Source organism: Rhineura floridana, chromosome 2, assembly GCF_030035675.1.
Source record: "Rhineura floridana isolate rRhiFlo1 chromosome 2, rRhiFlo1.hap2, whole genome shotgun sequence".
Lineage (NCBI taxonomy): Eukaryota > Metazoa > Chordata > Lepidosauria > Squamata > Rhineuridae > Rhineura > Rhineura floridana.
This window is the reverse complement of record NC_084481.1, coordinates 184,096,940-184,118,770: the sequence shown is the minus strand read 5'-3', so window position 1 is coordinate 184,118,770 and position 21,831 is coordinate 184,096,940. Positions and strand designations below refer to the sequence as shown.

The 21,831-nt window shown below is 40.3% G+C and overlaps 1 protein-coding gene across 1 annotated transcript in view; it reads right to left on the bottom strand.

Annotated features, from left to right (window-relative positions):
- LOC133377466 (A-kinase anchor protein 6-like) overlaps positions 1 to 21,831 on the bottom strand; it is a 282,604-nt gene that overhangs the window by 111,058 nt on the left and 149,715 nt on the right. Inside the window, exon 7 of the mRNA XM_061611610.1 lies at positions 6,565 to 6,713. Coding sequence (XP_061467594.1) covers positions 6,565 to 6,713 — 149 coding nt within the window. The remainder of the gene's footprint in view (positions 1 to 6,564; positions 6,714 to 21,831) is intronic.

The window sequence follows — 21,831 nt, the reverse complement described above, 5'->3', positions numbered from 1 at the left end:
CAGGCTTTTGGGATAGAAGGTGTTTAGGATTGGGCTTTACAAGGCTTGTTTTATTGTTTTATATTATTATTTGTATTATTTTAAATTGTTTTTAGATTTTTAAGTGCCTTTTAAGGTTTTAAGGTTGTGCACTGTTTAATTGTATTTTAATTGTATGTTTTTCTATGTTTTTAACTACATGTAGTTTTATTTCTAAGCCACCCTGAGTTCCAGTTTGGAAAACGGGCGGGGTAAAAATAAAGTTTCATTCATTCATTCATTATCAAACCTGCCCATTAGGCCATGTTGGCTGGGGCTGGTGGGCAGGGGCGTTACTACCGGGGCGCGGGGGGTGCGGATCGCACCCGGGTGACACCATGAGGGGGGTGACACCCACAGCCGCACCCCCCCACACTCCCGCTAGTGATGCCGCTGCCTACCCCTTCTACAGAGCGCACAGAAGGAGAGGCAGCTTCTCTCCTCACCTGGCGTGCTTCTGCCCTCCCCCTGACTGTCAGCCCATCGGTCCGCATCCCTCCCCTCTCCTCACCAACCACTCCACCCCCTTCTCCGCTTTCCACCCACCTCCCCCGGGTGAATTTCAGGGCTCTCCGGCTTGTTCTGTTTGTTTGTTGATCCTTCCTTTGGGGAGGGGGCCGAGAGTGGTGGAGTGGCAGGGGGGAGGGAGGGAGAGGGCGGGGACCTGGGGCTTTGGAGACGGCGGCGGCTCCTCTCTTATTGCCACTGAGTTGCGCTTCTCTTCCTCAGGCTGCAGGGGCCCCTGGCACCCAGTCCGGTGCACGCCGAAAGCAGGTGCCTGCTCGCTGGTGGTGAAGCCTGGACGGGCCTTCCACCATCAGCGTGGAGTGTGGCATGTGCACGTGCATGTGCGTGTGACTAGCCACCCATGTCCATGCCCCTGGGAGGGTGCGCATCAGAGGTCTGCACCCCCCCGCACTCCCGCTAGTGACGCCGCTGCTGGTGGGAACTGTAGTCCAACAACATTGCCTATCGGTGCCCTGCTATTAATATGAGTCTCCATATGTGAAGCAATCACATTATTTTCTCTGCCTACATTTCCTATTCACCCTTTTCTCACTCTGTTTTAAGTTTTGCTATCCCTTGCTGATAAACTATGAAAACCTGATGTACAGTAAAGTCAAATGGAAAATTTGAAATTCTTTCCTCCTAAGGTACCTATAGATTCCCCCCCCCGATGAATTATTTGTCCAGTGCCATTGTACTTAACAGCATCTAGGAAAAGTGTAGGTTGTGGAGGGGGAAAAGGTGCACCTTCTTTCTCAGGAGGAGTCTCCAGGCTCTGTATGTCTTATGAGAACAGGCCCTGGCAATTCAGGGATGTGCACAATTATAGTAAGAGGGAATATGTCCAGGGCAGATTAAAATGAGCAGAATATGAACAAAGTTTGGGTTGTGGTCAGGCTAAACACGTGTCAAGGGAGTAGACAAAGCATTCTGCTCAGCCACTCACAATCCATGTGGGGGTGGGCAAGAAAGGCTACGTGGAATGCAAACAAAGCCAGCACACTGCTAAGCCAACCCCTTCAGCCACTCATTTCATAATTAATTCCTAAAGAGTTTACAGTTTCTTTAAAAAAAGAGGGGAGAGAAAATAAAAATAAAAGGAGTGGGGAAATGGTGCCCACTTACCCTGTGGATGGTCTACAACTCTCATCATCCCTAACCACTCTGACTGTGCTGACTGGGGCTGATGGGGAGTGGAAATCCAACAAGAGGTTCCCCACCCCCATAGTATAAGAAATTGGCAATGCGCTTATCGGTATTTCTCAATATGAAGATTGTCCCAGTCTGCATCTGTATTGGAGTTTTTTTAAGATGTTGCATTTTTAAAATGTTTTGTTTTATCACTTCTTGTTTGCCACATGGGATTGATATCAGGACTGACTGGGCCACGGTAGGACATTCATTTTTTTGTTCTTGAGCCACTCCAGTGTTGCTTTGTCCTTGTGCTTGGGAGCATTGTCCTGCTGAAAAGTGAACTTCCTCCCAAGCTTCAGTTTTTTAGTGGACTGAAGCAGGTTCTCTTGCAGTATTTCCCTGTATTTTGCTCCATTCTTCCTTCAGTTTTAACAAGATACCCAGTCCCTGCTGATGAGAAGCATCCCCACAGCATGATACTGCCACCACCATACTTCACTGTAGGGATGGTGTGTCTTGAGACAAGGGCAGTGTTAGGTTTGTGCCACACATAGTGCTTTGTGTTTTAGCCAAAAAGCTCTCTCTTGGTCTCATCTGACCACAAAACCTTTTCCCACATCGCAGTTGGGGCACTATCATGCTTTCTGGCAAACTCCAGATGTGCTTTCAGATGGTACTTTTTGAGTAACGGATTCTTTCTTGCCACCCTTCCATACAGGCCAGTGTTATGCAGAACTCTTGATATGGTTGACTGGTGCACTATTACTCCACTCCCAGCCACTGAACTCTGTAGCTCCTTCAAAGTGATTGTTGGCCACTCTGTGTCTTCTCTCACAAGTCTCCTTCTTGTTCGAGCGCTGAGTTTTGAGGGATGGCCTTTTCTTGGCAATGCCTGGGTGATGTGATGCAGCTTCCACTTCCTGATTATTGATCCAACTGTGCTCACTGGGCTATCCAAACACTTGGATATTATTTTGTACCCTTTTTCTAATCTATGTATCTGTATTACATTATCTCTCACTTCTGTAGAATGCTCTTTGGTCTTCACTTTCTTTCCGATCCACAGCCTGACCAATGATCTTTCAACAGTGGGGTTTTATCCTGACAATGTGACAGCAACTTTAATGGTTCACAGGTGGAGGCCAATGGTAACGTCATTGTGTCCTCGATAGGGCAATTTCTTTCACCTGTGCTTCCACAGCACAAGGGTTGAATACTTATGCAAGCAACAGGTTTCAGTTCTTTATGTTTCTTACAAACATTTCCCAACATAAACCCAATGTCACCTTACAATAATTGATTTTCATTTTCAGTGTTTCAAAATAAAATATCATACAGAACAAAATTACAATGAACCATTTGTAATTCAGTTTTGATCCAGTTTACATGTTGGCCTGCTATCCAGGGCTAAGCCATAGTTTGGCTAAGCATTGTATCTGAATCCAGGCTCATGTTTTGTCTCACTTCAGACAAACCATGAGTGTAACTAAGATTGGTTTGTGGCTTACTTCTTGTGGGTTGTCTGAGGAGACAAACCATGAATTCTAGTTCAGACATAATGCGAAGCCCTGGGTAATGCAGCAGCAGAACTGGAGAACACAGTGCCCGCCATCTTCACTCCAGAAAAACCACATATTTGCTTGCTTGCACTAAGCCATAGTTTGGCTTAGCGTTGTGAACTGGGCCTTTGTGAAAGGAAGGGCTGCTTATTAATGACAGTCCAACTTCTTATAGTGAGAGAAAAAACTATAGGACAGTGACATAAATATTCTGTTGGGAAGGAAAAGCAATCAAACAAACAGATACAGAACAAAATTAATAACTCACTAAAGATGGAAAGAAAACAGGAAGTAGAACAGTAGTGGAAGAAGCCAAATTAGGACAACAGCACATAAGAAAACTCAGGCAAACATGTTGGAAGAACTTAAATAAAGAGAAATGTAAGACATGACTGGGGTTCCCAAAAAACAATTTTTGTAAGCAAAAAACAAAACAAAACCTGAGACTGTTGTCAAAACAATTGTTACTTGTTGAAAAAAGTCTTATAATGACGTGAAAGAGAGGAACAATTGAATAAAGGACATAAAGAAGTGGGAGAAATATGCAAGGTTGATTTATTTATTTATATTTGCATTCAAATTTTCCACCAAAATATACATAGTTCTGAAACTTACATACATAGAAATACATAGTTCTGAAACAATGCCTTTCGCATGACAACAACAAAAAACAGAGAAAATGGCAAGAATATGAACTGGGCTTAGCAATTCTATACTTACCTTATACATACAGATATGCTGCTGCTGCTGCTGCTTCTACAGAATGGGGAGGAGCCATAGTTCAGTGGTAGATCATCTGCTTTGCATGGAGAAGGTCCCAGGTTCAATCCTTGGTGTCTCCAGGTAGGGCTGGGAATGTACCCAGTCTGGAATCCTGGATAGCCACTAGCAGTCACTGAAGACAATACTAAGCCAGATTGACCAAAGGCAGCTTCCTATGTAACAGCCACTAAACTGTATACAGGAATATAGTTGAGGCAAGACACAGTTTTCATATTTAGCAAACTGGAAGAAATATGAGAGGCAGTCACACAAGTTAGCCATACTTTGTAGCACAGTTGACCCTCTTTCCTTGTTTATCTGCGTAGGATGCTCTTTCTGGAGTGGGGCTTACCTGTTAGTGGGGAAGAGTGCCTCTTCTGGGTGTGGGAAACACTGTTTCTTTCTGTTGAGGGAGGGAGAAGTGTTAGAGCAAGACCATTCCAATGATGCAGAGAATTCACATATAGCAAAAGAAATAGGGAAGACATGGGAGTTAATTGCAACAGTTATACATTACAGCGAGTACCCCCCTTCCCTTACTCACCTTAGTGTGGTGCTCTGTCCTGACCCCTCCAGTGATTGAAGTGGAGTTTGGGGTTAGGCACTGACATCTGGTCCCGAGGTGAGGTATCTGTTTTGGTTCTAGATCAAGAGCATTAGGGTTGTGTGCAAGTCCCTAGGGGTTTTGTAAGGCCAAGCTGCTTGCACAAAATGCCCTTTCTTCATAGTTTCCCATCACCAAAACTTATCCTTCATGAGCAATAAATGTGAGTGACATGAGGTCAGAGAAATAATAATAATAAATAATAAAATATAGTTTAATGCTGCATGCCCTATCATCTGACTATTGTATCCCTGTGTAAGGTTTAACTTTATGTACTGGTGGTGATGTGCTGTGACTGGTGCTGAGTAACACCATTTATCATTATTAATTGCTTCCCATGAGCGATTTACAATATAATAACAACATATATAAAACAGGTGCAACAATTGCATAAATAAAAACAATTTGGTGATGTGGCTGGGGTGGGAGGCAGGAGGGCTATTTATAATTCCCCCTCTCCCACTCAAGTCAGATACTGGGGCTTGGGACTACAACCCAAGCATCTTGGGCTTTATCTTGGCATCTTCATATAGTTTGCTAGTTTGCATATCATCGTTGTCATCATCATCGTTGTCATCATCATCATCACCCACCCTTCACAAGCAGGTCCAAAGGTGGATTGCAATAGTTTAAAATTCAGTATTAAAAACAAAATAAATCACAATCACAGGAATAGGGTAAGTCCTGAAAACATACATCTTGGGTGTCAAAGGCCAAGGTAAAGAGCATCTTCAGCATTCACTGAAAACTGTATAGTGAAGGTGCCAGGTGTGATTTGTCTTTGTGGTTCTTAGTTGTTTTACTTATGTTGCTTAGAAATATTAATAATGTTACTTAAGATGTGGAATTTATTATTATTATTCAGAGCTTGGAAAAGTTACTTTTTTAACTACAACTCCCATCAGCCCAATCCAGTGGCCATGCTGGCTGGGGCTGATGGGAGTTGTAGTTCAAAAAAGTAACTTTTCCAAGCTCTGTTACTATTAATAATAATAAGCAGTGGTAGTAGTAGCAGTAGTAGTAGTGTTTGGTTTTGAATGTGGGATTTGTATTGCATTTCTTATGGCATCTCTTTTGTTCAGATCTGTAAATTGATTAGAGATTTCTGTTAAAATATGAAGCAGTATATAAAATAAAAAAAATAAACAGGTCCTTTCTTCCATTTCTGAGTGTGAGCTTGCCTGCCCTGCCCCCCTTGAGGATTTAAAGAGAAAAATATATGTCTGCTGGAAACTGAGGGAATGCAAACAATCAAGAAAGAGACTGCACCCAAGATACACATGCACAGTCCACATTTTCCTTTTAAAAAATTATTTTGCCCCCCTTGTTGAAGGGTGGAGGGATAATTTAAAATCACATGTGGTTTGCAAACCTTGGGATCCCCCAAATATATAGCAACTTTTTTGTTTCGTATTGTTTCTGGGTGGGCCCATTTTGCTTCGAAAGTGATTGGCTGAGGGACTTTACATTTAGAAGGAAATTATACTGCTGCTGAACTACCTGGTGCTACCAAGCAATCTGCAATATGCATTGATTGTACGTTTCTCAGGAGCATCAGATTGGCTACTGCTGGAGAAAAAGTATTAAAGAAGACAGGCATTTCATGTGATCCAAGAAGGCAGTCCTTGTGGTTTTTTAATGCTTTTGATAAAATGCTGTTACAGAACCTTGGGGAATCCAAAGAAATAAAGAGCCAAGCTGTATATGTACCATACATAGGAAGTCTGAGAATATTCTGTGCATTCTCCTTGAAATAATGAGCAGTTGTGGTTAGCCTGCCCATACTGTGATAAATTCATGTAGGTCAATGAGTCATAGTACATTGATGGTGTGTGTGTGTCCGGAACAGAAAGTATAATTCTTGGCTGAGCAGGAAAAAAAATCCTCCTGAATAACATAGGAGTGAGGAAGAGAAGATCATGTTAAAAAAAGAGATAACAGATCACTGAGAATAAAACAACAAAAAGAATAGTTCCCTACCCATTACTTCCCACTGTGTGAACTTTTGACATATCCGCAAACTCTTCCTTTCGCTTGCTACTGCTGTTGTACTGCTCGCTGTACAGCTTTAAGGACATCTGTTCAACAGCATCTCTTTGTGCTTCCAGATAGCATAGCTGAACCTCAGCCTAGAAAAAGACAACAATAAATAAAACCCTTTGTTTTAATTCATAAGGAATGCATGCATAAAGTTGCTGCTTTTACGCCCAACTCAATGAGCAACTCAGCCCAAAGTTATCATTCACAATGGTATTAAATATTATCCTAATATTATTAACTTGGTTCTTTAAAAATAAAATTGGCTTTATAAGATTTGGAAGGAAAATAGCCTACAAATGCTTCCTACTCTGCTCATCTGATGCAGCCTATTTAGAGTCCCAATTGGCTAGCTTTGGCAGTATAACCCCACCCCTCTGATTTTTTTCTAGGAAATGTGCCGCTATCAAGCAGCCATGGTACATGACGATATCACAGTTCCTGGAAATAAGGTGACTAATTTGAAAAAAGTGCCATTGCTACCCAAATGACAGTACTGGGGAGAGGAGGAATGCATGAATTTGTGTTTTAGTCATACAATATGCCATATGCCCCATATATATATAATAAAATAGAATAAAACACCATAAAAATTACAAAATGATAATTAAAATGACTGGCTGATGAACAACATTTAAACAGTTGCATAGGCCTGTCTACATAAGAAAAGTCTTCAAAAGATGCCTGGAAATCAAAAGTGAGGGCACCTGCTGACTTTCTGCTGAAAGAGTGTTAAGAACATAAGAACATAAGAAGAGCCTGCTGGATCAGGCCAGTGGCCCATCTAGTCCAGCATCCTGTTCTCACAGTGGCCAACCAGGTGCCTGGGGGAAGCCCGCAGGCAGGACCCGAGTGCAAGAACACTCTCCCCTCCTGAGGCTTCCGGCAACTGGTTTTCAGAAGCATGCTGCCTCTGACTAGGGTGGCAGAGCACAGCCATCATGGCTAGTAGCCATTGATAGCCCTGTCCTCCATGAATTTGTCTAATCTTCTTTTAAAGCCGTCCAAGCTGGTGGCCATTACTGCATCTTGTGGGAGCAAATGCCATAGTTTAACTATGCGCTGAGTAAAGAAGTACTTCCTTTTGTCTGTCCTGAATCTTCCAACATTCAGCTTCTTTGAATGTCCACGAGTTCTAGTATTATGAGAGAGGGAGAAGAACTTTTCTCTATCCACTTTTTTTTTTTTTTTACAATAATTTTTATTCAAATTTTCATAAAACATAGAAAACAAAATCATAAAACATTCAAAGACAAAAAACAAAACAAAACAAAAATGATTAAACAAAAAAATAAAATAAAATAAAATGTTGACTTCCCATTTGTCACATATCAAATCAGTTATAGGTCTACAATATATAACAATCCTGTCTCTTAAATCATATTATAAAATCACTTTCCTCCAGTAGTTATCTTAATTAATCATCAAATCTCATAAACATTACTTTATTCTTTCCACAAAAAGTCAAAGAGAGGTTTCAATTCTTTAAGAAATATATCTATCAATTTTTCTCCAAATAAACATGTCAATTAATCCATCTCGTTAATAATTATAATAATCTTATTGTCATAACCATAGTCCAAATAAACATTTCGATTAATCCATCTCATCAGAATCTGTTAGGTCCAATAATTTCAATAGCCATTATTCCATTATCCCTATTAGTTCCATCTTCCATCTTCAATAGTCCTGTTAAGTCCAGTAATTTCAGTGTCCAATCTTCCATTATCAGTATTCCATAGTAATCTTGCTGTTGTAGCCATAGTCATATAATAAGAGTCTGATGGGAATTTCCTCTATCCCAAATATTTTCTTGCCATCCATTCTGAATAAGTTGCTGAAATACTGTTGTAAAGTCATATCTGTGTTCTTCTTTTTTACAAAATGCACTGGCTCATCTCTTAAGAGTTTTTCCATTGTCACATGGCTGCAGTTAATTCCATAGATTTTCTCTATATCAAGCTCCATCACATCATTCCAGTCCAGAAGATTATCCAAGCCATTGATAACTTTATCTCTAATATCTTCATTAATTTCTTCAGAGATAACGTTAAATTCCAAACAGTAGATTTTATTTCTAAAATCCATAAACTCCAGATCTTTTTCCAATTCCACATTTGTTCCAATCTCCAGGGCTTGTATCTTCCCTTTATTTTTTCTTTTCTCATCTCTGATCTCATTCTCCTCTCTCACAGGGTCCCCTATTTCTTTAAGCTCCTGCGTCATTTTGCTCAGTTCAATTTTCAGCTCCTTACTACCCTGTCGCAGGGTTTGTTTCGTTATCTCAATCTCATCCATTATTTTCTGAAACATAATTACTTCCAGATTCTCAGCCACTTTCTTGATTGCCATTTTTAAAACCACGAAAACAAAGCAAAACAAAAATAAAGAAGAACCACTTCTTATTTCAGCAACAATTGGGTTAATATTCCAGGCTTGATGACATCACAGTATAAACAGAGCAACCTGCCTTATCTCTCTTGTGCAAGAATGCAAAACAAATTTAGTTCCCAGCATCAAAACAGTTAGTGGCGTCGTGAAGAAGCAGATTCGTCAAAATAAAATAGACCAAAAAGAGAATAGTCCCAGACAATATAATATTCCTCGGAATAGAAATCAGGAATAGAAATCCCTCTTCTGTTTATTATCTTTAGAATGCACTTCCAGGACAGCTTTTTGCGACAGAAACAGAGATAAGCTGTTAATTTCGTGAATAACAGAGAAGAGCTATATCTCACCCAGAAGTTGTCCAAAGCCGATCAATCTGACAAATCTCCTTTTGCTGCAACAATTTAAACCAAGTAAAAAAAATAATAGAAAGAAGGGTGCTTGCCTGTTAGTCCGTTCTCTCTTTGAAGAAAAGATAAACGTATCGCTTAAGCAGATAGAGCTTGTTAGAAAGTCCGTCCGGCATTGTTGGCTGGACCTTATCTCATAAATTAATGAAATCCAGTCCTCTCAACAAAAACAGGCTTTGAGGTTGATCTCTACGTTTCTCCCTGCCCGGGAGAAATTTCATCAGTCAAAAAAAAAAAAATGTTCTGACTGATTTATATCTGAATAAGCTTCTTTTGAGGCGGGAGCCCGTCCCAAAAGCAGGCACAAGCGAAGTCACCCTTCCCGGAAGTCTCTATCCACTTTCTCAATGCCATGTATAATTTTATACACTTCTATCATGTCTCCTCTGACCCGCCTTTTCTCTAAACTAAAAAGCCCCAAATGCTGCAACCTTTCCTCGTAAGGGAGTCGCTCCATCCCCTTGATCATTCTGGTTGCCCTCTTCTGAACCTTTTCCAACTCTATAATATCCTTTTTGAGATGAGGCGACCAGAACTGTACACAGTATTTCAAATGTGGCCGCACCATAGATTTATACAACGGCATTATGATATCGGCTGTTTTATTTTCAATACCTTTCCTAATTATCGCTAGCATGGAATTTGCCTTTTTCACAGCTGCCGCACACTGGGTCGACATTTTCATCGTGCTGTTCACTACAACCCTGAGGTCTCTCTCCTGGTCGGTCACCGCCAGTTCAGACCCCATGAGCGTATATGTGAAATTAAGATTTTTTGCTCCAATATGCATAATTTTACACTTGTTTATATTGAATTGCATTTGCCATTTTTCCGCCCATTCACTCAGTTTGGAGAGGTCTTTTTGGAGCTCTTCGCAATCCCTTTTTGTTTTAACAACCCTGAACAATTTAGTGTCATCAGCAAACTTGGCCACTTCACTGCTCACTCCTAATTCTAGGTCATTAATGAACAAGTTGAAAAGTACAGGTCCCAATACCGATCCTTGAGGGACTCCACTTTCTACAGCCCTCCATTGGGAGAACTGTCCGTTTATTCCTACTCTCTGCTTTCTGCTTCTTAACCAATTCCTTATCCACAAGAGGACCTCTCCTCTTATTCCATGACTGCTAAGCTTCCTCAGAAGCCTTTGGTGAGGTACCTTGTCAAACGCTTTTTGAAAGTCTAAGTACACTATGTCCACTGGATCACCTCTATCTATATGCTTGTTGACACTCTCAAAGAATTCTAATAGGTTACTGAGACAGGACTTTCCCTTGCAGAAGCCATGCTGGCTCTGCTTCAGCAAGGCTTGTTCTTCTATGTGCTTGGTTAATCTAGCTTTAATAATACTTTCTACCAGTTTTCCAGGGACAGAAGTTAAGCTAACTGGCCTGTAATTTCCGGGATCTCCTCTGGATCCCTTTTTGAAGATTGGCGTTACATTTGCCACTTTCCAGTCCTCAGGCACGGAGGAGGACCCAAGGGACAAGTTACATCTTTTAGTTAGCAGATCAGCAATTTCACATTTGAGTTCTTTGAGAACTCTCGGGTGGATGCCATCCGGGCCTGGTGATTTGTCAGTTTTTATATTGTCCATTAAACTTAGAACTTCCTCTCTCGTTACCACTATTTGTCTCAGTTCCTCAGAATCCCTTCCTGCAAATGTTAGTTCAGGTTCAGGGATCTGCCCTATATCTTCCACTGTGAAGACAGATGCAAAGAATTCATTTAGCTTCTCTGCAATCTCCTTATCGTTCTTTAGTACACCTTTGACTCCCTTATCATCCAAGGGTCCAATTGTCTCCCTAGATGGTCTCCTGCTTTGAATGTATTTATAGAATTTTTTGTTGTTGGTTTTTATGTTCTTAGCAATGTGCTCCTCAAATTCTTTTTTAGCATCCCTTATTGTCTTCTTGCATTTCTTTTGCCAGAGTTTGTGTTCTTTTTTATTTTCTTCATTTGGACAAGACTTCCATTTTCTGAAGGAAGACTTTTTGCCTCTAAGAGCTTCCTTGACTTTGCTCGTTAACCATGCTGGCATCTTCTTGGCCCTGGCGGTACCTTTTCTGATCTGCGGTATGCACTCCAGTTGAGCTTCTAATATAGTGTTTTTAAACAACTTCCAAGCATTTTCGAGTGATGTGACCCTCTGGACTTTGTTTTTCAGCTTTCTTTTTACCAATCCCCTCATTTTTGTGAAGTTTCCTCTTTTGAAGTCAAATGTGACCGTGTTGGATTTTCTTGGCAATTGGCCAGTTACATGTATGTTTAATTTAATAGCACTGTGGTCACTGCTCCCAATCGGTTCAACAACACTTACATCTTGCACCAGGTCCCGGTCCCCACTGAGGATTAAGTCCAGGGTTGCCGTCCCTCTGGTCGGTTCCATGACCAACTGGTCTAGGGAATAGTCATTTAGAATTTCTAGAAACTTTGCTTCTTTGTCATGACTGGAACACATATGCAACCAGTCTATGTCCGGGTAGTTGAAGTCACCCATTACTACCACATTTCCTAGTTTGGATGCTTCCTCAATTTCATATCTCATCTCAAGGTCTCCCTGAGCATTTTGATCAGGGGGACGATAGATCGTTCCCAGTATTAAGTCCCTCCTGGGGCATGGTATCACCACCCACAACGATTCTGTGTTCTACAGCATGGAACCGGGGACACTAAATACTGACCTACAGCAGAGACCAGACAGGCCTCTGTAACACAGAAGACTATTAGCAAAGTTCTTGTAGATGATCTCAGTGATCAAGCTGAGATATAAAGTCTCTAGCAGTCTTTACCTGGACTCAAGTGGTTCAGGGCTCTGTAATAAAACAAGGATCTTGAACCTGGCCCAGTAGCATATACTGTAGGCAGCCAGTGGAGATGTTTTATAAAGGTGTTCCATGCTGTTGGCTATCACCCCTCTTCCCGCTTAGCAATCTAGCTGCTGCATTCTGCAATAGTCCGGAGACCAACCCTATGGGAAGCCCCACAAACACTGCATTGTAGTAATTCAGTCTTGGTACAACCTCTGTTGTGTATAGGAGAAAGAGAAAGCACAGCTTCCTGGACATGCTGCACTTTTACCCCTTTTGAGTCTCCCGCCCAAGACGGAACTGATGAAAAGGAAAGCCCATGGCTTCATGGAAATACGGCATTTTTGTGGGGATAATGGCAATGTTAGTCTTTATTTCAAGGAAATAAAAGCAGTGTATGACATCTACATAGTTTTGTTCAGTCATTTCCATCGCAGTCATTAGCATGCAAGTATACAGATCCCATTATTATTTGTACTCCTGACTGAAACCTTGGAGAGCTGCTGCCCATCAGTGTAGACAATATTGAGTTACATGGACCAGTGCAGCTTCCTATGTTCCTTATTTATTTATCCATGGAATTATGTTCTGCTTAGCTGTTGCCTAATGTTTCATACATTATGCTTCCAGCTCTAGCGTTTTATTTGACTAATGATGTAAACAACAACAAAGGCATAGAGCTCTTATTGCACCAGTCAACTTTCCCAAAGATTACTCAGCAACCATAACTTTAAGCAAGATGAAATAGATTAGTCCTGATGTTTTCTTTTAACTATTTCCTGGTCAAAGGGATGTTGAATAACATTTGGCTTCAGAACCTACTGAATAAAGTACTTTATCTATTGTAGCTATGTTGATGAGTTGGATTCTAGAGCTCAGGGCACCAAATGAAACAGGGATGGATTTGGCTGTTTCCCATAATTGTCCCTGGATTGTTGGGAGGAGTACAGAGTGGAGGTTGAGTCCAAGAGCAATTGGGGGCTGATATGGTGTTGTTACAACGTGCTCCACTAAAATGCAAACACACCAATTAAACAATAACAAGTTTCAGAAAGTGCTACCAATTTGTAAACTTTGCAAACTGTTTCTTCATTTGTAGTAGACCACAAATTATTACACAAGAAGAAAAGATCATAGTGGAAAGGGAATTCAGAACTTTAGAACCAATTCAGCACCTAACATGCTACCAGGCAGGTTGAGAAGGGGAGGCATCACTGCTGGTAGACTAAGAATGCAGTGGTGGTGGTGTAAATTCTGAAGTGCAGGAGCTCATCCCCATAGCCATGCCACCAAAGAAAGTCCAATAATGCCAGCAGTTGTGTTTCTCCATTACTACAACCCCCGCAAGAGCAGCAGTACACAGCACAATATTCAGTTTATTAGGATCAGCATGACTGCAATCCTATGCCTAATTTCCTGATAATAAGTTTAATTGAACTCATTGGTGCTTACTTCTGACTGCAGAGGTTCAACTTGTAAAAAACACTTGAACCAAAGATCTGCAGCCACCTGAAATCCAACCTTTAGCTTTTAATTATAAAATGCAAACAATCTTGCAAAGGAGTACCATCATTTAAACTGCTAGTATAGAGTAGAAACCCCATAAAAAAAAAAGTATCTGGCCTCTGTTTGATTGTTTTTCTCGTTCTCTGATTTCCTCGATGCTCATCTGTCACAAACAAACTTGAAAACCTCATTAGCACCTCATTCACTTTCCAGACCATGGAAGGTCCCTCAATTACTCTGGTGCTCTGGCAGATGACATCATTGTTTCTGCTCTGAAAAATGTCTTGAAGCTGTGCTCCTTTGCAGTCCCTGTCCACTTCACCACTGCCTACGATAAGAGCTTGTTGTTACATGCAAAGGAAAGGGCTATGAAATATTCTACACAAGGAGATTAGATAAAAGAGAATAAAAGTATAGGAAAGGAAATTTGTAAACAGAAAAGCATGTTGAAGACACATCAAAGCACCATAGTTTGGTGGTAGAGCACACGCTATGCATGCAAAAGGCCCCAGGTTCAATCCCTGGCATCTCCAGGTAAAGCTAGGAGAGCCCTGCCTGAAACACTGGAGAGCTGCTGCCAGTCAGCATAGAATACTGAGCTATCCAATGTTCTGACTTGGTATAAGACAGTTTCCAGTGTTCTTAAGACTACACTTTGGGCCATCAGCTGCAACACACGCACACCAAGCTTGGCATTCTTTTCTGTAATAAGAAAATACCTGTGCACATGGGATGAGGAACACTGTCCATCCTAGCTACAGTTATTCAGCAATGCTAATTTAAATTATAAGCAATTGCAGTTAGGAATGGGGTCCATGTTTTGTTAAAAGGCTCCAGTCCTCATTATTGGTTCCCTATTAATTTCTGATCCTAATTCAAAGTGCTGGTTTTGTCCTTTAAAGCCATAAATGATTTGGGACCCCTATACCTGAAGGAACATCTCTACCATAGGAACCTGCCTGCACTATTTAGTCTTCGGGGGGGGCGGGGCTGCTGTGTCTCCTACTTTCATCTAAAGTGTGATTGATGACCAGAGAGAACAGGACTCTCTTAAAAGTCAGATTATGAAACGTGTTGCTTTGAGACATTCAGCTAGCCACCTCCTTATATTCCTTCAGTTATCAATTACCAGGCATCCATTTCAATAATGTGTCCAGAGTTTACATCTGCGGCTTTGTTGGTTGCTGGATGTTTAAAATTATTTGTTATTGTTGGTGCTGTACACTGCTCTTGCATTTTGTCTTTAGTCTGCTATATTTTGGTTGCTTGCTTAGTTTTCAGTGTTTTAGTTGGTGGTGTTACCTGTCTTATGGGCTCCACTGAAAGGTGGGATAGATATATATCAGTGAATCAATAAATAAGGTGTGGAGGACACAGAGTACGACTTACCCCTGCTGTAAAAGTATAGCATAGACTAGGAGCTTTGCCCGTGTGTGCTTTGCATGCTAATCCCACCCCCAGAGACCCCCACTCTCCTTGCCAAACTCCAGTGCCTCCAGGCATTGGTGCACGTCACCTGCCATGGGCCTGCATGTGTTCCTTGCCCACTTGCTTTGCCTGTTCCTCCACTGGTGCCACCACTTACCACCACCCCATCTCAGTCTCTCTCCACCACTAAACCTTCCCACCCCCTCTTTACTTCTGCCTGTCTACATTTCTCTCCTCTGCTAAACCTTCCTACCCTTCTTTACTACTGCCTGTCTCCATTTTTCTCCTGCTCCTCAGGTGTGCATGCACATACAATCTTCAAAGAAGCATCTCACAAATGGCTATCTGGCATTGTTTGTAACATACTTTGCAACTACTGACTTATGTTTGTCAGCAAGCCAATTAAGTGCATTTTTATTTTGGCTATTGTCAACATGTCAGTAGGTGAAAACTTTCAAAAATTAATTGTATTTTGGAATAAAATTTTCTATCACTGTTATCAATTTAGTTTTCAGATTTGTTTGTGTGTGTATGTGATCAGTCTGCCTTGATAATTTCATGAATTTGGAAAGGTCATAGGAAAATACTTAATATATCCTTGTCATATATAATTAGCAATTGAATTCTGCAAGTTACCATCTCTGTTGTCTTTTCAGCACCTATTGAAGACCTTTCTCTTTCAACAAGCCTTTTAAATAGAGACTGCATCTGTGTTGAAATTATTTTTTGTAATTTTTTTTAAGATGATATTTGTATTATATTTATATAAAATCTCAACTTCTGGCTAACCTGAAAATACTTTAACCTTCCTAGGGTTATTTCTGCAAATTTGGTATTGTTCTGTTTAAGGGATGTCTCATCTTCTGTTACCGAAAGTGTTGCAAAGTTTTTCTCTATCACAATGCAAATTAGGAAAAAATGCTGCCAGTCCTCTGACTAACAAACTACTTAATTTGTATTTATTTGGTTTCTAGTAATTATCAGCGGTTGTGTTTTATATGTATTTTAATTTTTGTGGCTTTTATACTGATTTTAATCTTTTGGTCTGTGACCGTAATAAATGATTCATTCATTCAAATACTTTAACCATTTGGAGGTTCACTTATGCCCCACATTTCTAGTGAGAGGTATATCTATTCCTTTAAGACCTCGTATTCAGGGTCTCTTGATAAATGTGTGTGTGTGTGTGTGTGAAATCTCAGTCCTGTGGTGCAGAAGTACTTTACACTTCATCTCCTTTCTGTATTCAAGGGAGAGTTACACAAAGTATTTGTTCCCTGTAGCTTTTCTCATCATCATCATCATCTCTCTCTAGAAGTGAGGCCTGGGAAATCTCATGCAAAAGTGGGTAGCTTTATTATGTACAAGGTGGCGATTCCAAACATTAATTATAGAAAATTCACTTCAATTAATCAGTCTTTCCAATTTTGCAAAGAGTTCACATAAAGCAGACTGTAGTAGTAATGTAGGCTCAAGAGGTCACAAAGACATACATTATGTATTTCATAATCTGAATCTGAAGGAATACATAGCATCTTAGAATTTTCCATTCTAATTCAGACCTACTGACTGGTTGCCTCTGACCCCAATTCAAAGTGTTGGTCCTGACATTTAAAACCCTAAATGCTCTAAAGCCTGCATAACTTAGGGCAGCATTCATGAATCCAGTGTCATCTAAATGTTTTGGGCTAGCATCATCCTTGACCACCAGAAATGCTAGCTAGGACTGATGGGAGTCCAAAACATCTGGGGGGGGTGCTAGGTTGGGGAAGGCTGCCTTACGGAGTGCATCCTCCCATATATATGTCCCCATTCCTTAATTTCATGGTGATATTCTGCTCTGTTTTCTCAACTTCTCAACAGGTGCAAACCCAGGTTTTGTCTGTGTTGGCATCCAACTAGATTCATCTGACCTTTACATTGAGGGTTTTTCAGTGCCAAGTGATGTCTTAGAATTATCAACGGCTTTCTTTGCTGACTAACTGGAAGTCTGCTTACTGTGGCTATTCTAATTTGTAGATTTTTATATTGCTGCTCTGCCTCTGTTTTATTGTTTTAATGACAATTGAAGTTTAATTATGCTCCTTCATGCATTATTGATACTGTATGGTTTTAGGCTGTGGGCAACATCCAGCGGTGTCCGTCCACCAGCAGAATGGACTTCTGCTTGTGCAGTATGATTTTCTCTCCCTTTCCTCACCCTTGCTGCCCCCCTGTACCCCCACAATCTTCTCAGGAAGGTTTGGGGACTCCCCAAGAACATATGCCCATGTGGGGAAGGGGAGAGAAGACTATGGGAAGGCCAGTTGCATGAATGGAAGTCAGTTCACATGACAATGAATGTCACCTATTGTTTGTACACCATTATGCATGCTGTTTTTCAGCAAAGAATACAGCTTGTAAGTGCTTAAATAAAACAAACAAGCAAACAAACAAAACCTAAAATTGGTGGTGGCCCCCGAATTGTGGAATAGTCTCCCCAATGAGGTACGCCTGGCGCCGACGCTGCTATCTTTTCGGCGCCAGGTGAAAACCTTTTTATACTCCCAGGCATTTTAAAATGTATCTTAATAATTGTTTTTATCGTGTATTTTAAACAGTATCTTATTATTGTTATATTTTGATGTTGCTTGGTTGTTGTTGTTTGTTGTTTTGACTTTTGATTCTGTTATATTTACTGTATTTATATATTTTGCTTGTTTTATCTTTTATGTACACCGCCCAGAGAGCCTTTTTGGCTTAGGGCGGTATATAAATTAAATTAAATAAATAAAATAAAATAACTAAATAAAAGATATGGGGGGCACATGAAATAACTATATTCAATGGAATTCTAGATGCCTGCATATTCCCTGAATTCCTATATTTGATTGCTGCACATCATTCTGCACAAACCTTTATTATATGGGAGTTATTAACCTTTTTTTGTTTTGGCATCCTATGACTACCCAAAGATGTTTGCCTTTGTAGACTTTTGCTGGAACATGGCTGCTTCTTTTCCTGCTTCCCTTACAGAAAACAATTCCTTCTTTTGCTCATCTCCATGAACTTCAGTGAATGGATAGTATATGCAACTGCCCTCAGGAAAAGTGTCCCACTGTATCTTGACAATATGTTCCCCCCACACATCACATATTTTTATATATAGCTGTTGTTTTCAGCTACTGCAGACATTTTCAGCATGCACAAATCCAGGCAGATATCAGCTTCAAACAGATATTTCTGATTTCCATATGAAGTCATCTATCACATTGCTGCAGTACTTAAGACTTCCCTTGCCCCCTCTAACAGTTCATGTTCTACGGATATCATTGCAATTCCAGAGAGGCTTTGAAAACCTCAAGTAGGTATTGATTGGTTTCATTTTTTTTTTAAAAAATCCCATATTCTACAGAGACCACTGTAATACTCAAAAAGTCAAGAAAATTTGCACTGCAACAAGAGATATGAGTAAATGTACTGAAGATTATTAACGTTTTAGGTTTTTTTGTTAAGCAGCAAAGATGTTTTAAGTCACTCATCTGTTCTACAACTAGTTTGGTTTATAAATACTTTTAGGTAATCATTAAATTTGACATGTTTGTTTGTTAAACAGAGAGGAACATTAAGATTACATATCTATATATAAGTCCAGCATGAGTCATGAACTGCTGTGTTTTTTTGATACCCACCTGTTATGGTACAAAACCACACCAAGGCTAAGGGATCTCAAAAAGCTTGAATATTAAGGAATTGGGTTTGATGTGGTATAGTAAAATTAGAAATATTGGGGGGGGGAATAGGAATAAAAGTATCTATAGCTCTAGGCAGACGCAGGTGTCATTCTTCTGAGAGTGCCATGCCACATCATCCTCCCAGAAAACAAAACACCAAATAGACTACATTACTGTAGAGACAATACAAAGTATTCTCTTGTCACCTTGGTAAACGTCACTGAATAGAAAGTATAGGTTTGGATCCTAAGGTACTCTTGCACAAGTGGAAGATACTTCTATTTGTACAAAGGGCAGCACTTGATTTTCATTTATCTCCCTTATGTGTTTGTTTATCAAATTAATAAATGAAAATGTTCAGGAAGATCCCCCCAATCCTTGGGAGTATTTTGGGGCTACAGGGGGCTGCAGAGAGAAGGGGTAGGTGGGAAAAACCATGCTTGTTTTCATGAGCTCCATTCCGTAAGTCAAATGGATGTTAGGACCCAAGCCATACTTCAAAGGATATATTATCTGAATACTGAATTCATATAATGAAACACTGGCCAAATACATCTTCCTGATTTGCAAGTTCTCTATTTCCCATTACACATAATGGACATGGAAAAGTATTACTAAGCTGGTGGTCGTCAAGCCACTTGTGCTTTATTGTTTTCAGTAGTATTTAACCACATACAGTGTCACAACTTATGGAGATCTCTACGCCCAGGAGACAAATTTAAGATGACTAGTTAAATAGCAAATAAATATTAAAAATAAGGCAGATTCTGCAGCAGTTGGTGAAGATGTACACTTATGCAACCATTTTCATACATATGGAGTTCAATGCAACTACTGGACGATCCCTTTGTTTCAATGTTTGGGAATGACTCTAGAAGCACACAGAATCATTTAAACATGCAAATCATTCCCCATCACTGAATTGAATGTGATAGCCCACAGTTGAGTTTAACACACACATCATAGCCCATAACTTTTGCTATGAGGACTGAAGGGCTTAGAACAAAGCCAGTATTAACTTCCTGAAGTATTGGTCAGCAGTAGATGTTGGAGAAACTCAGAGCACACATTCAGATGAGCTACCTGCCAACCAGGCTAGTGACTTGTCCAACCAGTTAGCAGGCAGCAGCAATTCTTTGTAATATCCAAAGGGAACTTGCACAGTGGACATGCTCAGGTTATTTCCACACTGGAAGCTTGTACTTTCCTGCACTCCATTTGGATATTTAAAAAATACATCACTCGTGCATTGGGCTGGTGAAGCTTCTCATACTGTCCAGAACCACTTTAGAAAACATAACTGTTCTAAACATAAACTATTTGTATTGTGGAGAGGTCAGCTTCCCTGCTGCTGCTGAATTCCTGGCAATTTGCATACTATTAAAACATAAGCCATAATGTTTGAAAAAATTAATTTTAAAGCTGTGCTGTTAAAAGATGTTTGCTGAATTGTAAGCATCTATGACAGCTGGGAAATTTATTAACACTCTGATAGTTACACTATTTGTGCCTTAGCCTGGAAGGCAGTAAACAAAATCCCTTTTTTACTTTACAACAACGAAGGAGATTTTAATGCAAGAGGAGGTGTTTAAACAACAACAGTTTTTATCCCAGTAATGCAGTAATGAAGGCAGCATGTCTTTTTATTTTCAATATTTTGCATCCATTAAATTATTACTCTTATGCATTTGTTTGCTTATTTTTGGCTCAAGGGTGCAGTTTTATGTGTTAATACATGAAAGAAGAGAAGCAGACAATTCTGATGTAATTCAAAAATAATTTTGTTTATTGAATTGTTTTTCTTGCTATTCCTTAACCTACCATGTGTGGTCTAAGTAACCTCCATGTTAATTCCCTTTTTCTTATATGTCATCACTTCAGTATATAATGATGTACCAAACAAGGAAACAAGAATAAAAAGTGTATAATGAGAAGAAATAAACCTTGCTTCTCTTACTTGACCAAATTACTGCCTATCCAAACAATAATGTATTCATAATGGTGGAAATGGAAATGACACAGGATATTTCCAGACTCCAGTATTCAATCACACACCACGAAATTCAGGTGCACAATTAAAGTTGATTTGGCAATCTTGCACAACAAATCCCCAAACTGGACTTTTTGTGATAAGGGACAGGTGTAAAGAACAGCTGAGTTGGCCAAGGTAAAATGGCTCAGCTCTGGGGGATTTTGGGGAAACATCTTGCATGGTTTTCTGGGACTCATCAGGCTGGGGAATATTAGGGCATCTTACTCGTTACAGCTACAGCCTGTTATGGCTGAAGGGAGGCATCTGTGTTATCTGTACTGCCTGGTACTCAAAGTCAGGAGGCCAGAGTAGCTGTAAATTAGAAGGCCTGCCCTTCTGGACTATTCCATCACCAGAAGATGTCATGATTGGCGAATTGGCCTTGTTGTTGTTGCTGGGCAAATTCCCATAAAGGAGGGGTTATCCTTTAGCTAGTTGCCCCATTCCTATTCCTGGCTTGCATCTGCTGTTATAAGGAGCCAAGGGCTCTTACACATTCCTGTTTGTAAGTATGTAGCTTAGGCTAGATAAGATTTGTTATTTTGTGTCTGTGTTGCATTTGCTCACTATTTCTTGTATGGGTGTTGCTCATGCCTAATTTTTGTTGGAGTATTTGGCTTAAAGGAATTGTTACACTGCTCTTTCTTATATACACTTACTGTTAAGCAATAAACTACCTCATATTTACTGGTGTGCATTCTTTGGAAACAGTGTGGCTCTGAATCTTGTACCTTGACCATGAAGCTACTAACTACTGAATTGGTTTGGTTTGATGCTCCAGTGCAGTGAGTGTAAGGTTTGGCTCTTGCTCTTGGGAATCTCTCCTAGTCTATTGACACCTTGGGTTTTCCCCTAACTCAGGGTGGGAAATTGGCTAAGGAGGTGGTGGCAGTCTACCAGGTCCCTTGCAAGGTTGTTCTGGT